Source organism: Panthera uncia, chromosome B4, assembly GCF_023721935.1.
Source record: "Panthera uncia isolate 11264 chromosome B4, Puncia_PCG_1.0, whole genome shotgun sequence".
Classification (NCBI taxonomy): domain Eukaryota; kingdom Metazoa; phylum Chordata; class Mammalia; order Carnivora; family Felidae; genus Panthera; species Panthera uncia.
This window is the reverse complement of record NC_064809.1, coordinates 36,371,887-36,387,216: the sequence shown is the minus strand read 5'-3', so window position 1 is coordinate 36,387,216 and position 15,330 is coordinate 36,371,887. Positions and strand designations below refer to the sequence as shown.

General features: G+C 45.8%; 1 protein-coding gene across 1 annotated transcript in view; it reads left to right on the top strand.

The window, feature by feature from the left end:
- B4GALNT3 (beta-1,4-N-acetyl-galactosaminyltransferase 3) overlaps nucleotides 1–15,330 on the top strand; it is a 97,707-nt gene that overhangs the window by 62,630 nt on the left and 19,747 nt on the right. The window contains exons 3-6 of the mRNA XM_049626650.1: nucleotides 1,211–1,350; nucleotides 4,593–4,767; nucleotides 11,150–11,253; nucleotides 12,251–12,328. Coding sequence (XP_049482607.1) covers nucleotides 1,211–1,350; nucleotides 4,593–4,767; nucleotides 11,150–11,253; nucleotides 12,251–12,328 — 497 coding nt within the window. The remainder of the gene's footprint in view (nucleotides 1–1,210; nucleotides 1,351–4,592; nucleotides 4,768–11,149; nucleotides 11,254–12,250; nucleotides 12,329–15,330) is intronic.

Below are 15,330 nucleotides of genomic sequence, written 5' to 3'. Positions count from 1 at the left end.
AGTAGAATGATGGTTGCCAGAGACTTGGGGGAGAGAGGAATGGGGAGTTAGTGTTTAAGGGGTACAGAGTTTCAGTCTGGAAAGAGCAAAAAATTTTGGAGTTGATGGTGGTGGTGGTGGTGGTGGTGGTTGCATAACAATGTGAATGCACTTAATGCCCCTAAGCTATACACTTGAACATGGTTAAGATGGTAAATTTTATGTTAATTATGTTTTACCATACACACATGGAGATTTGGAAATTACATTTTTGAAAGAGAGAAAGAGGGCCTAGGAGAGAGCTTTCTTAGAGGTAGCTTTGGGTTCTTGACACATATGACGTTGTGAGTGCCCACAGGTGTTGAGACAGCCTTCGGCTGGTTCGCTTCTTGGAACATCAGGGCCAGTGTCTGTCAGTTCATTCAAGCCCTAGTCCAGAGTTGTGGCCAGAAGACACTTAATTACTTCTGTGATGATCAACAGGCCAGGCCCCTCCTGTAGCCCTCCTTGTCATTCATTCATTCATTCGTTCGTTCGTTCGTTCATTCCACGGGCATCAAGTGCCTGATCTCTACAATGGGAATATAAAATCAGGCCCAGGTAGTGTAACCCCTCTCTGAAGCCAGGAAACAGCTAATTTCAACTGATTTATACGGAGGGAGTATAATAATGAACAAGAAAGACCTAGTTCCTGCCAGCACAGTGTTAATTTTCAGCCCTTTCCTCAACTGGGCTCAGTCAGAGTGCTCCCTGTAGGCCACTGAATGCCAAGCAGCCACAGATGAGCACTGTGCTGTGATGCACAGCCTTGAACAAGAATCAGAGGCCTAGGCTCTAGCCTGGCCTTAGCACTGGCTTCTGTTTGACATTAAACAAATCTGTTAATCTGTCTGTGGTCTCTGTGGCCCCTCAGCAACATGGAGATGCCTCACGGGGTTGGGATAAAAGTAAGAACGAGACCAAGAGTGTGAAAGAGCTCTGATATATAACATTAGATGGGTTGGTTGGGGGTGGGGGGTGGGGGTGGGGGGAATGAATAGCTGACGCAGGGGTGGGGCAAACACACAACTCAGGCCTCTGCCGTTGGTCGGTCTAACCTGTGAGGTTCCCTGACAATGATGTTTTGTGGAAAGGAGGAAAGTAGGGTCCCCACATTCTTTTCTGGGAGAGCAGACTTACCGTCACCCATGCCCTCTGTGTCCTATTCTTTGCCTCTTTTTCCCCCAAACAGGTTACAACCAACCTCAGCTTGGCTTTAGTAAGTCACCTTCATCAGCCCTCCCAAATCCAGCAGCTGGCAGCCCTTCAGATCAGATAATGTATCTGATGCATTTTCAGGCCTGGTGCAGAAAAGAGAAGGGGCTCAACAAGGTACATAAAAGAGTGTTATTATTATTATTATTATTTTAGGTTTATTTATTTATTTGAGAAAGACAGAGACAGTGCAAATGGGGGAAGGGCAGAGAGAGAGGGAGACAGAGAATCCCAAGCAGGCTCCAAGCTGCCAGCACAGAGCCTGCTGCGGGGCTCAAATTCACGAAAACTGTGATATCATGACCTGAGCCGAAACCAAGAGTCAGACGCTTAACCCACTGAGCCTCCTAACTGCCCACGGCCTCAACCTTCTTATCTGTAAAATGGGAATAATTAATACCTACCTCAAAGGATTGTTACGAAGGTGAAATAATGCATTTCAAGTGCTTAGCACACAGACTGGCCTGAACAAATGCATGGATGTTAGCTATTGTGGTTATCCTCTGTTAAATGCACAGGGTGTACTAACCTGTTTAGTGGGTTGAGTGGGTTAAGGCATGGAGGAGGGCTCTGTAAACAGTGTTATTCCCCTCCCAGCTCCCTTTTGGCATTTATGCAGCAATCTTCATAATTAACATCATTATTATCAAATATTCCCACTTCTCCCCTCTTGTCTCATTAGCTGGCTGGATGGGGCTTGCTCTTCTCTTTTTCAAAGCTCTTCTTCCCTCCCAGTCTTTCTTCCAGGCTTTGTTTTTTTCCTTCTGGTTTCTACTTTTTCTTTCTATAACACTTTCTGTGTGCCAGAAGGTCCTCCAAGACCTTTAACTACGGAAACCACCCCTCCCTTCAAGTAGGGATGGGGCCACCTCCACCCATTCAGGAAAGAGATCTTGGGATCTGGGATCTTGGGTCTCTACTGCTCCCCCCTCCCACCTGAAAAGAAGTAGAAGGAAGAGCTCGGCCTTTTGACTAGTTCCTGGGCTGTTGTCCTCACTGTTGGGGCTTCCATAGGCAATATCAGATCTTCAGGTACATCGTGGGGATATTTCTGCTGAAACTACTCCATTGTCTTTTTACAGAACCGGGGTTTTCCTATACCTGTTCTGCTTCTCTTGAACTATTTGGGACCCTGACAGCCATTTCCCTTATCCCAGAATAGTTTGCAGAGCGTTTCGCCTGAGGTTTCTACAAGTCTGGAAAATCATCAAGCAACGTCATCTCATTCACATCCAGTTAGCCTAGCTGTCTAGTGTGGGTCTGTTTGCATAAAGCAAAACTGGCTTGTGCACGCCCTGCCTGTGCACACAGGTGTGAGCGCCAGGACACAGACTGAGTCCACAGACATGTTGGTCCTCATGTCTCAGTTTGTACCTTTCTTTTTTTTTCTCTCTCTCTCTTTTTTAAAAAAATATTTTATTTATTTTTTCCCCAGCCCCTAAAGATTTTATTAAATTTTTTTTTAAGTTTATTTATTTATTTAGAGAGAGAGCAGGGGAGGGGTAGAGAGAAAGAGAATCCAAAGCAGGTTTGTGCTGTCATCGTGGAGCTCAACACCGAGCTCAGTCTCACAAACTGAGATCACAACCTGAGCTGAAATCAAGAATCAGAGGCTTAACCCACTGAGCCACCCAGGTGCTCCTATAGATTTTATTTTTAAGTAATCTCTACACCCATCATGGGGCTGAAACTTACAACCCCAAGATCAAGAGTCACATGCTCTACCAACCAAGCCAGGCAGGTGCCCCTCAGTTTGTACCTCTCTATGTATTGCAGTAGTTAGCAGAGCTCTGAGTATATAACAAATGCTCAATACATGCCTGGTGATTTGTTTGTTTACTGATTCATTTATTCACTCTTTGCCAGCCTGCTAATTGCTTACTCTTGAGCACTGCGAACTTCTGCGAAATGCAAGCTGGTGCAGCCACTCTGGAAAACAGTATGGAGGTTCCTCAAAAAACTAAGAATAGAACTACCCTATGACCCAGCAATTGTACTACTAGGCATTTATCCACGGGATACAGGTGTGCTGTTTCGAAGGAACACATGCACCCCCATGTTCATAGCAGCACTATCCACAATAGCCAAAGTATGGAAAGAGCCCAAATATCCATCGATGGATGAATGGATAAAGAAGATGTGGTATATAGATATACAATGGAGTATTACTCGACAATCAAAAAGAATGAAATCTTGCCATTTGCAACTGCGTGGATGGAACTGAAGGGTATTATGCTAAATGAAATTAGAGCAAGACAAAAATCATATGACTTCACTTATATGAGGACTTTAAGAGACAAAACAGATGACCATAAGGGAAGGGAAACAAAAATAATATAAAAACAGGGAGGGGGACAAAACAGAAGAGACTCATAAATATGGAGAACAAACTGAGGGTTACTGGAGGGGTTGTGGGAGGGGGGATGGGCTAAATGGGTAAGGGGCACTAAGGAAATCATTGTTGCACTATATGCTAACTAATGTCGATGTAAATTTTAAAAAATAAAAAATAAAATTAAAAAAAACAAAGTACAGAATCAGAAAAAAAAATAAAAAGTTAAAAAAACAAAAATATAACATCAAAATTTTAAAAAATAAATTGAAAAGAAAGGTTAAAAAGAAAGAAAGAAAGAAAGAAAGAAAGAAAGAAAGAAAAAGAAAAGAAAGAATCCAGGAAGGGAAAGGATTGTTCCACATTTTCCTCCACGTTCAGAAGCTTGTCTGTGTCCTCATCCAGAAAGACTAGAAATGACAAGCCTAGTGGCTTCTGTCCTGATATGAGGGATCCTAAGACTACCTAAGTGGCCCTTGTGTAGGTACACCAGAGGGTGAAAACACCTCTTAAGTTGGCTTGGGCCAGTCTTAGAAGTCCTGGACCCTGTTACCTCTAGGTTTTCCTGAAACCATCCCATTTCATCAAGGGTCTTCAGTCAAAATTCCTCCTGGACAGAAATGTGTTTGTGGCTGTAATTGTCCTGTCGACACTGACTAGCAAATGGGGGCTTAAATGTTGTGGGGGTTTTTGTTTTGGTTTGTAATAATGATGGTGACGATATCCTAGAGGTGCCTTGGGACCTGGCCAAACCTTCTGGGGCCTCTACTGATCAAACCCATAGCTTGGGGAACGGAAAGTTACGGGCTGGGCTGTGTACAGACAGACTCTACATTCCCAGAGCAGCGGCAGCATAATAGAAAGGGCATTTGCCCTCTCTATCTCCTCTCCTCATCTACCCCCTTAGAGTTTTATGCTTGAATCTGGATGTTTGAGTGAACAGGAAGTACTGGCAGCAGAGCTGAAATATACAAGTACATATTTGGCACAGCTCTGATGCCTTCTTTTGCCCCCCCCCCCACTTTAGGTGGCACCCAACAGGGCAGTAGGTACAGTCCCTTGCATCTTGCTGGCAAGCCTCGACCTGCCAGCAGCCAAAACCATTACAGCAGCTCATGTGCTAGCTTGGCAGGAAGCTTGGGAGCAGCTGGCTGTTCTGGTTCCTGAGCTCGGCTCTAAGCAGCAGCAGCTTGGCAGTGGGGGTACAGGGCAGTGGGGGAAGAGGCTCATCAGGCCCTACCTGTATCTATCTGCTCACCAAAGAGGAGCTAGGGAGACACTGGGACCCCACTTCTCTCCTCCTCTCATTACCTGCCCCTCCCCAGCCCCACCACACACCTGTGCTGTGAGGGAGACTGAGACAGACTGAGCAAACCACTTGTAATCTTCCTCTGGGCCAACCCCTGCTTGCCAACACAAAGCTGGATTGTTTTTCCTCATGTTGGGAAGGAAGAAGCTCAGAAAACAGGAAGAGGGGAGCAGGCTTATGTACAGATACATCTATGTCCAATTCTCAGCTGTTTGGGGATATTTGGGTCTCCACACTCCCTCTTGCTTTTCTTTGGCTTATATGGAGAGGTGTTAGTGGCCAGGTTAGAAAGAGAAAGGAAATAGTCTGGGGAGCGGGGCTTGGCAGGTGGGGGTGGTGAGGCAGAGATAATTAGGGAGGGGATAGTTTGGTGATTAAATGAGTGTCTGACACCAGGTGATAATGATGGTGGTGGAGGTGGATGGAAATTCTCAAGTGTATTCAATAGAGACTAGTGGAATTAAGGACACAGCCTTTTGTCCTCAGTTCAAATACTGGTCTCTTTCACTACTTCTGACTTTCAGCAAGATTTTTAACCTCTACGCCTTGTTTTCCTGTAGGCTTGTATTAAATACAATTTTCTATATTTCACTTAATATAAGTATATATATGTGTATATGCCTCCCACACAAATGTTGACTGATAAGGTTACATTAATAATAAGTTCTCTTGCATCATGGTGTCATGGGCTGGAAAGGAAAGATTAAGCCTCACAGCTCTGTCTCTGCCACTGGAGCTTTGTGTTGGCCTTAGAGACTCCCTCCCAGGTGACAGTCCCTGGTTTCATCCCTGATTGTGCCACTGCAAGTTTCTGGTAGGGTCCAGGCCCTGCTGGCTTCTAGCCATAGCAGCTTTGTTCTGCTGAGGACATGTGACTGGCTCTCAAGTGCACTCCAAGGTCAGAGCTACAGTCTTGCTTTTTTTGTCCTAGGACTCAGTGCTGGTTGCTGGCATTTATGGAACTGTGCCCTGGGTGTCATGACCTCTTATTCCCTTGGCAACCTCTTGTTCTCTGGATTTCATCACCTTTTCTCTGAACAGACGCTGGGCATGTAAGCAAAGTTGCTGCACTCACCCTGGACCTTTGGGCCCTTTACATCTGGTGGAGCCTGTGGGACCAGCCCTCCTGGCACTTCCTTCAGCCCCACCTTCCCACTGGCCTAGAGGGGGGTCAGTCTTCCCCTCTTAAAAAAGTGTTTTAGGGGCACCTGAGTGGCTCAGTCGGTTAAGCGTCCGACTTCGCTCAGGTCATGGTCTCACGGTTTGTGGGTTCGAACCCCACGTCAGGCTCTGTGCTGACAGCTCAGAGCCTGGAGCCTGCTTTGGATTCTGTGTCTCCCTCTGTCTCTACCCTCCTCCACTCACACTCTGTGTCTCTCTCTCAAAAATAAATAAACAAAAAAAAAAAGTGTTTTAGTTCAGCAAACATGCTAGCCCTTTTCGGCGGAGCCCTGCCCAAGGCTGGAAATGGAGCTTCAGAAATCCTATTTCCATTGGCCCTGCCTCTTTTAGACATTTACTCTCAGCTCCACCTCTCCTGTTGACACCCAGCCGACACTCTCCATCTTAGTAAACAGCAACTCCGGCCTTCTAACTGTCCAGGTCCAAAAGCTTCAAGTCATTCTTGATTCCTCACCTCATATCCAATCCATGAGCAAGGCCTGTCAGCTAGACTTTCAAAATCTATCCAAAATCTGCCTGAGCAGCAAGGGACTTCCTTTCTTCCTGGCATAAATGTCCCTGTTGACCATATGACATATTGCCAAGAGAGGCCAGAGGTCAGGAGAAATGAATGCAAGTTTCAGATCTGCAACATCGTGATGGGTAGTAAAATAATAGGCTGCAACCTGTTCATTGCTTATTATGTTCCAAGTACTAAGTCCTTAAGGTGGATTATCTTATTCACTGTGTGACCATGGACTGATGACTTCACCTCTGTTTCTGTTGTTTCATCTCTAAAATGGAGAGGACAGCAGTCCATGGGGAGGCTGTGAGGATGCAGTGAAATAATATACGTGACAGTCTTTGAAAAAAGCAGCAAGGGATATATGTATCCCATATTTTTCTCAAAGAGCCAACATGATCATCTTCAGGCCTTTGAAGAGTTAACATTGCATAGAAGAGGGATGTTGGCAAAATTCCAGCTGATGGTGAATTTGATAGCCCAGCTTTGTGAGGGCAGAATGTGAGGCCCATGGTGGTGCTTTATCTGTCACCTGAGATTGGGGTGTCTGTCTCCTGGCACAAATGTGACACCTGCTGCAGGGGAAACAGGCCCTGGCAGCTGGCACTCTGGGAGTAGAGGTCTGGCCAGGAGCAGGAGGAGTTCACTTATCAGAAGGCAAGTGACAAGTGTCAATAGTTAAATCAGCACATTCTTTAGATCCAAGTTCCCCCCCAGGGGGCAAATCAATGCCTGGGTATCCACTAGCAGGGTTAATACAGAGGCAAAGGCACGGGAAAAGGGATTGCCAAATGGCCAGCACACAGCCCAATGCCTGCTATGCCCTTGGTGGATATTAATGGAGGGATGGATGGGCAGTGGGCAGGGAACAGAAGGTAATACCCAGGAAACAGAGATGCAGTATTATCCGTTGTTCCACTGCCACTGAGTTCCTGCTGGCCCACAGCCTGCTTGGTTCTCTTACAAAATTGTCCAGGGCCTTGAACTTGTATCTGACTTCCAGGTCCCAAACCCCAAACTCATTGAGGAAGGAATGCTTGTTGAGTACTTACAGTGTGTCAGATTACTTGCTCAAGCAGTCAGTCACCATTTATAAGGAGTAGATAGACAATTGGGTCTGACCCCGAAGACTTGCTTCTCTTTCTCCTATACTCTGAAGTCAGCAAAGGGAATTTTCTATTCCTGAGCTTACTAAAGCTTGGGCTGTTGACTGCCCCATCTCTAAGTATCTCAAAGCCATCCCAACACCTGTGACCAGGGGCAGGGCCTGGTTGGGTTTAACCTTACTGATCCATCCCCTTTCCCACAGTGGATTTGTCCTTGCTCACTGAGAGAACCACCTCTTACCTTCTTTTACAGAGACATAGAGCCAGACACTAAAGGTGATAACGGCAGATTTTATTCAGTACATCACGATATAGGAAAGAGACCTCAGGAGAGAACTGAAGTTAATTCCCAATACAGCAAAGGCAGCGGGGGGGTTTATAGCCAGCATGCAGAGTGAGGGCGGCAGGAGATGGAAAATTACTAAGGGGGAGACATCAGGGTAGGGGGGTTCTTGCTAAAGGCAGGCTGAGAACTTATATATCAGGGATCGGAGATGAGGAATTGATCAGTTATCAAGGATAATCAGATATCAAAGGTGGGGGAACTCCCGATAAAAAGACTTAATGGGATTCTTGGGGCACCTGGGTGGCTCAGTCGGTTAAGCGTCTGACTCGATTTCGGCTCAGGTCATGATCTCACGGTCATGAGAGTGAGCCCCAAGTTCAGCTCTGAGCTGGGCATGGAGCCTGCTTGGGATTCTCTGTCTCTCTGCCCCTCCCCCGCTCTTGTGTACCCTCTCTTTCTCTCTTTCTCTCAAAAACAACAACAAAAGACTTCACAGGATTCTTCCTAAACACTGGACTGGGCCAGCAAGGACAGGGCCCAAGGAGGAGGCCTACTCAAAAGGAGGGCTCAGAGGAGCCTGTCCAAAATTTGGTCAAGGAATCTTCATTGCTTCCCAGCAAATGCCAGGACAGGGCATTCTGAAGACCCACAATGATAGTTCACTGATTTCAGGTTAAGTTGTCTCACCTTTGGTGTGACTTCCAAGAGTCAGAGAATTTTCTGGAACTGAAAACTAGTCTGAGAAAGGATGTGCATTTGAGACATACTGTAACTCACATCACTAGGGGAAGTACTGTTTTTATTAGTATTTCCTCACAACTTTGTCCAGAGGTAGATGGCTTTTCATTCTAAGAACAAAGTCAAGGAAGAGATGACCCAATCATTCAAAGGCAGAAGCAAGGACTGCCCACCCCTCCCCACAGTGTGACTCACTCCCCACCCAGGCACTGAAGCTCCCCAGCCACCAGCCAGCCACTCCTTGGGCTTGGCAAGGGATCAGGCTCTTAGATTAGTTGTGTCTGAGTTGGGATTAACAGATGAACAAACAGCTCTCTCCTGAGCTCATCCAGAAATCTAGGGTGTAAGTCTGCGAGCATTCTTTCTCTTCCTCCCTCCCATAGCCTCACCTCACTTCACTGGCCCCAGAATCCTGCTTCCTCAGAACATCCCCCTGCACTGAACTAGTCTGACCTGTTCCTGACTGCCAGCTGGCCAACCATGGAAACAGGAGAGACCTTGATGGCAGAGGGATAAACCTGCAGAAGTCCCCATAAAACATAACATGAGCAGAGGTTTAACGTCTGTGCAGAAACCCCGAGACACAGATCCCCAGCTGAGGCCTCTGCCCCTGGGACTTTTTCAATGTCTGTGCCAAAAATGCCCACAGGAGAAAATGCTGGCTTTTGAGACAGGGAGGCTCTGTGTTCTGATCCTGGCTTCAAAACAACTAATTCTGGGGGCCTCCCAGGTGGCTCAGTCGGTTAAGCGTCTGACTTTAGTTCAGGTCATGTCATGATCTCATGGTTTTGTGGGTTTGAGCCCTGCATTAGGCTCTGCACTGACAGTACAAAGTCTGCTTGGGATTCTCTCTCTCTCTCTCTCTCTCTCTCTCTCTCTCTCTCTCTCTGCCGGTTCCCAACTCTCGGTGTCTGTCTTCTTCAAAATTAACTACTTAAAAACAAAAACTAACTCTGTGACTTTAAGCTCTGAGCTGCTCTTCCCCATCTGTAAAATGGAGGTAATCAGACCTGGCCTATCTCACAAGATCCCAAAGGGCCACACCAAACATAACTATAAGAAAAGCATCCCCCCACCCACCGCAATCTCCCTGCTAGAGTCAATTACATAAACACTTATGCAAAATGTTGATGTCCACCTTCTGCCGGCCCACATTCATAGACTGCTCTTTTCTCTCTGTCTGGTTTGCTGTATCTCTACTGGTGCTCACATAGGGGTTCCTATGACACTTCTGCTTTGGGCCAGCTATTGGCTCCCAGTGGTCAGGGACCACGAGTCTAACTTCTTTTGTGCAGCACCCACTGCAGTGTCTGGGAGCATCTTGATAGAGCTGTTAGAGAGAGAGTAGTAGCTGGGAATCTGAACGCTTGAGTTCCAGGCTTAGCCTTGTTGCTATTTGGTGAGTGAGCCTAGAGAAGTCATTTGACCAGCTGGGGTCCCATTTTCCTCATCTGAAATGATGACCAGATGATCTTGAAAGCCTCTGCTAGCTCTTAATAGTCTATGATTTGGGTTCATGGCCAGCGGTGATTTGGTTTCACATATTCAGAGTCTGATAGTCATGCTCAAGTGGTCTCTGTGTCACATGGGGAGGCTCTGACCCCCCCCAGTGCTGATCCATTGAACCCTGATTCTTCTACACCCTCTCCCTCAGCACAGCTCTTTGCTCCTTGACTCCTTGCTTGCACCCCCAAAAGTGTCCTGTTCCCCCTCATTCTCACCCAGTTTGGCTTTTAGCCTTCCCAGATGTGTGTTAGCCAACCCGTTGCAGATTCTTCGGGGTGTAGACATCAGCTTCCAGATAAACACAGGAGTAGTGAGGCCTCTAATCTTCTCTCTCCAGCATTTTATAAATTCGTTTGACATGTACCAAGTCCTGGCCCACACTTTCCTGCCTTCCCACCTCTGGTTCCATCTAGCAGCTCAGTGATAATGATGGGCCAGGGGGAGGGCCTCCCCACCAACTAGACAGCACTGCTGTCTCCCTGGGCTTAGAGGAAAGAAAGAGACTGAGCTAGAAAGGGAACCCATGCAGCAGCAAGCTTATTTCCACTACCTTTCACAACCATTTTCCCACAGTGGCCTTTGGGAGAAATCAGCCTCAAGAGGCAACTGGGGAAGAGGCAACCTGTAGCGCTGGACAAACTGCATGGACAAATGGACAGTGTTCCATTTTCACCTGGCCTGGCTCCTTCTCTGATTATGGAAGACAGCAAATTTTAATGCAATAGGAGCTCATTTCCTCTCCCTCTGCCCTATTGACCTTGGCCAAGGTTGTAACTATCTCCTGACCCCTGACCCCCATCCCCTGCCGCAGCCTCCACTTCATGCCCACCACATGAAGAGGTGTGAGGACCAGCAGAAGGGAAGAAGCTTACCTCTTTTATTCCCCCAAATCTTACAGACCTATGAGGTCTTCAAGTTATGTTGACCTTGCTTCTCTCTTCTTTCCCTTCCATAGGATACGGCAGCTGGAGAGAACTGGCCAAGGCTCTGGCCAACAGGAACATTCCAGCTGTGGATCCAAATCTCCAGTTTTATCATCCCCAGAGGCTGGGCTTCAAGGTATGTGGTGGGGCAGCCCATTTTCCCCGCTAGTACATTAACATGAGTTCTCAGCTGTCCCTGCCCTTATAACCTTAAGGGAAACCTCCACTTTTTGGTGATAAGAGGCCAAGGAGAGGAGTTCCTGGAATTGTAGTCTCACATCACAGGATCGTGTTAGCTGGGTGGGTAGAGATGTCCATCCTACCCTCCTCAGAGCCTTCCTCTCTCGGCTCAAGATACCCAGAATTGAACCGCTCCAGGCATGTGGCCTTTGTCTCCAATAGTGGCAGAGGGCTTAAGGCAGAACCAGCATGTCCTGCCACTCACTGGCATGAGGACTAGGCTGGGGCCTTAGTGACGGTCCCAGACACTCACTGCTAAGAGTCAGAGATGGTGAGGTAGACATATACAGCTGCAAATGGCCAGGGGACAGATGTGTAATGGAGCATTTTCTCTATAGTGTTTCTCAGGGCAGTAATCCTTAGGGAGGCAGGAGTAGCTCTGGGTGGAATTAGGGAAACTGGGGTCTAATTCAGTCTGGAATTCTAAGGTTAGACCTCTGAGCCTAGAAAAGACATGGATCTCCAAGGCTGGACCAGTACCAGACTGAAACCGTGCACCTGCACAGTGGGTAGGGAAGGGCTGGGTTACCCCCAACAGACTTCTACTTGTTAGGACAAATGAGTGACAGACCTGGGCAGAGTCCTGGGGGTGTGGAGAGGAAGACAGAGGTAAGTTCCTGCCCTCAAGAGATTGATCTAGTTAGAAATTTTTTATTCCATATGGGAAGACAGAACGTTCAAGAAAATAAAAGAACCTTAGGAGACTAAAGAAGTCTATTTCTGAGAGATATAGTGTGAATAATAAATGGGAGTGTCCCTTATGTTGATAAGCTTCCTAGGAACAGAGACTGTGTCTCCTGGCCCTCTGTTTCCCCCTACTCACTTTCAAGGGGCCCCAAATCCCGTTCTTGCCCTACTATTCCCACCAAATTCATTCTTCACTCTTCTGCCAGGACCAAGACTCTGAGCAAGGTGGGAGCGCTAACAGCAGCTACCTGAAGTGGAATAAGCCCGTCCCCTGGCTCTCAGAGGTAAGAGACTCTTTACTGTTCCTGCTCTTGGAGATGGTCAAAAAGTAGTTTTCAATAGGCAATTCCAGCAGAGACCATAGAAAATTTTCTTCTAGTGGTTATTATGAACAATTTTCCTCTAATTTGGACAAAAAAGGGGGGGGAAGCTCCAGTCTCTTTAGTGTTCTTCCTTTAGAGAAGAACATTTTCTTTGAGCCTACTACGTGCTGGTTTTTGCATATCATCGCACATCAGCTTTATAACCCTGTAAGTAGTATCACTATCCTCACTTTACAGGTGAGAAAAACAAGCCTCAGGAAAGCTACATGGCTTTCACACCCACATCAGTCTTAAAGATAGGCTCTCAAACTGTCTTTCTTAGACTAGTAAGTCCTATTAGATATTCCAGGAAGGAAGGAGTCCATTGTTAAATAAGGCTCAAAAACTATATGCTACATCCACTTCTTGGAAATACACATTAGCACATGAAAGGTTCTGAGAAGTTCCCAGTGATCTGTTTAACTTGGTTTAGCTCAGCAGGTACCAAACTTATTTGTCTCCTGACTTGTTTTTTCCCATGAAGCATGTCTTAATATTCTATGAAACTAGTGTTCTAAGGATCATACTCTAGAAAACTCTGCTTCAGAAAACTTTTTTTTTTTTTTTAATTTTTTTTTTTCAACGTTTTTTAATTTATTTTTGGGACAGAGAGAGACAGAGCATGAACGGGGGAGGGGCAGAGAGAGAGGGAGACACAGAATCGGAAGCAGGCTCCAGGCTCTGAGCTGTCAGCACAGAGCCCGACGCGGGGCTCGAACTCATGGACCGCGAGATCGTGACCTGGCTGAAGTCGGACGCTTAACCAACTGCGCCACCCAGGCGCCCCAGAAAACTTTTTTTTTATTGGGAGAGAGAGAGAGAAAGCACGAGAGGGAGAGGGGCAGAGAGAGAATCTTAAGGAGGTAGGGTTCAATCTTAACACTGAGATCATGAACTGAGCTGAATCCAAGAGTTGGACGCTTAACCAACTGAGGCACCCAGGTGCCCCTAGAAAACTTCTAGGAAGCAGTTAAATGTGTAAATGAGTTGTCAGGATACCTTACACTTATATAGGATCTGACAGGGTTGGTTTTTTTTTTTTTTTTTGTAAATAAACTGAGGCTCAGTGAAGTTAATTAACATGCTCAAGACTACCTTAAGAAAGTGCTTATGCCAAGACTCCATGGTAGCATGGTGCTCTGGGGCTTCGTATTTTGCAACTTGCCCATAACCCAGTGCCTTTTAGCCCTGAGACCCATGGACATGGGTTACTTTTCTTGGCTGGGTGGTATTGGCCAGCCCATTGTCTTTATCCATACCTATCACAGATTGATCTCTTCAGTCTGGATGATTTTATTTACAATCCACCTATTTGCTGTGGGGCAGGAGTGAAGGAGGCAGTATCATGCTAAATGTGATGTTAGGTTTTCCATGCCATGAAATCACCTCTGTTTAAAGCCCTGAGAGAGGATGGATTACAAAACTGGCACACCTATACTGGGTGATGTCATCAGGTGATTATGCCCTGCCCCACTTGGAGACAGTACTTTGAAAAGAGAGGCCCTTAAAGAGCATTGATCCAATGATCCAGCCTTCAATCCTTTGAGGACAGTTAGGATCATTTTTCTTAATGAACCAATTATTTTTTTTAAATTTTTTTAAAAGTGTTTATTTTTTGAGAGAGAGAGAAAGAGAGAGCACAAGTGGGAGAGGAGCAGAGAGAGAAGGAGACACAGAAACTGAAGCAGACTCCAGGCTCTGAGCTGTCAGCACAGAGCCTGACGAACCATGAGACCATGACCTGAGCCAAAGTTGGACACTTAACTGACTGAGCCACCCAGGCACCCCAATGAACCAATTATTTTGAAAGATTATGACTATATAACATTCTGCATTTTGTTTTACGTGTTTATTTATTTGTTTGTTTATTTATTTTGAGAGAGAGCAGGCAAGTGGGGGGAGGGGCAGAGAGAGAGAACCCCAAGCAGGCTCCATGCTGTCAGTGCAGAGCCTGACTCAGGTTTGATCCCACAAACCATGAGACCATGACCTGAGCCAAAATCGAGAGTCAGAGGCTTAACCAACTGAGCCACCCAAGCACCCCAACATAGATTCTGCATATTTTTTAATTTTCTTTTTTTTTTTAAGCTTTCTTTTTTTTAATTTATTTATTTTGAGAGCGACAAAAAAGCAGGGAGGGGTAGAGAGAGAGGTAGAGAGAACCCCAAGCAGGCTCCTTGCTGCCAACACAGCTCAACACAGGCTTGAACCCATGAAGCCATGAGATCATGATCTGCACTGAAACCAAGAGGTGGACACTTAACCAAGTGAGCCATCCAGGTGCCCCACATTCTGCATTTATGAATCATTAATGTCCCCAGTTTTTTTGGCCAATCAAGGATGGAGATATACATATATATGTGTGTGTATATATATATATATATATATATATATACACACACATATATATATGTGAAATTAAAACAGTGAACAAATAGTAAATAGTGATTAAAATAAGATTAACTTTTTATTTAATTTTTAAAATTTATTTATTTATTCTTATTTTAAAGAGAGATTGAGCATGAGCAGGAAAGAGGGGCACAGAGAGAGACAGTGAATCTCAAGCAGGCTCCACACTCTGCAGAACCTGATGTGGGGCTTGATCCCATGACCCTGGGACCATGACCTGAGCCAAAATCAAAAGCTAGATGCCCAACTGACTAAGCCACCCAGGTGCCCCTAGGATTAACTTTTTAAAGAAACAGTTGATCTTTTACTAAGTGTATGGCCTTTTGGTGGTAAATGCCAGAGGTCCATGGACTTTTTTTTTTTTTTTTAATATTAAAAGTAGCTTTACCAAAACAAAAAATTACCTTGCAAAATCCTCATTACAGTTTTCATGAATTTTCAGGGAATCACTGATCCAATCATCTTATTTTACCAACGAGGAAAACAAGGCCTTTGTTAAAAGGTTAAACAACTAG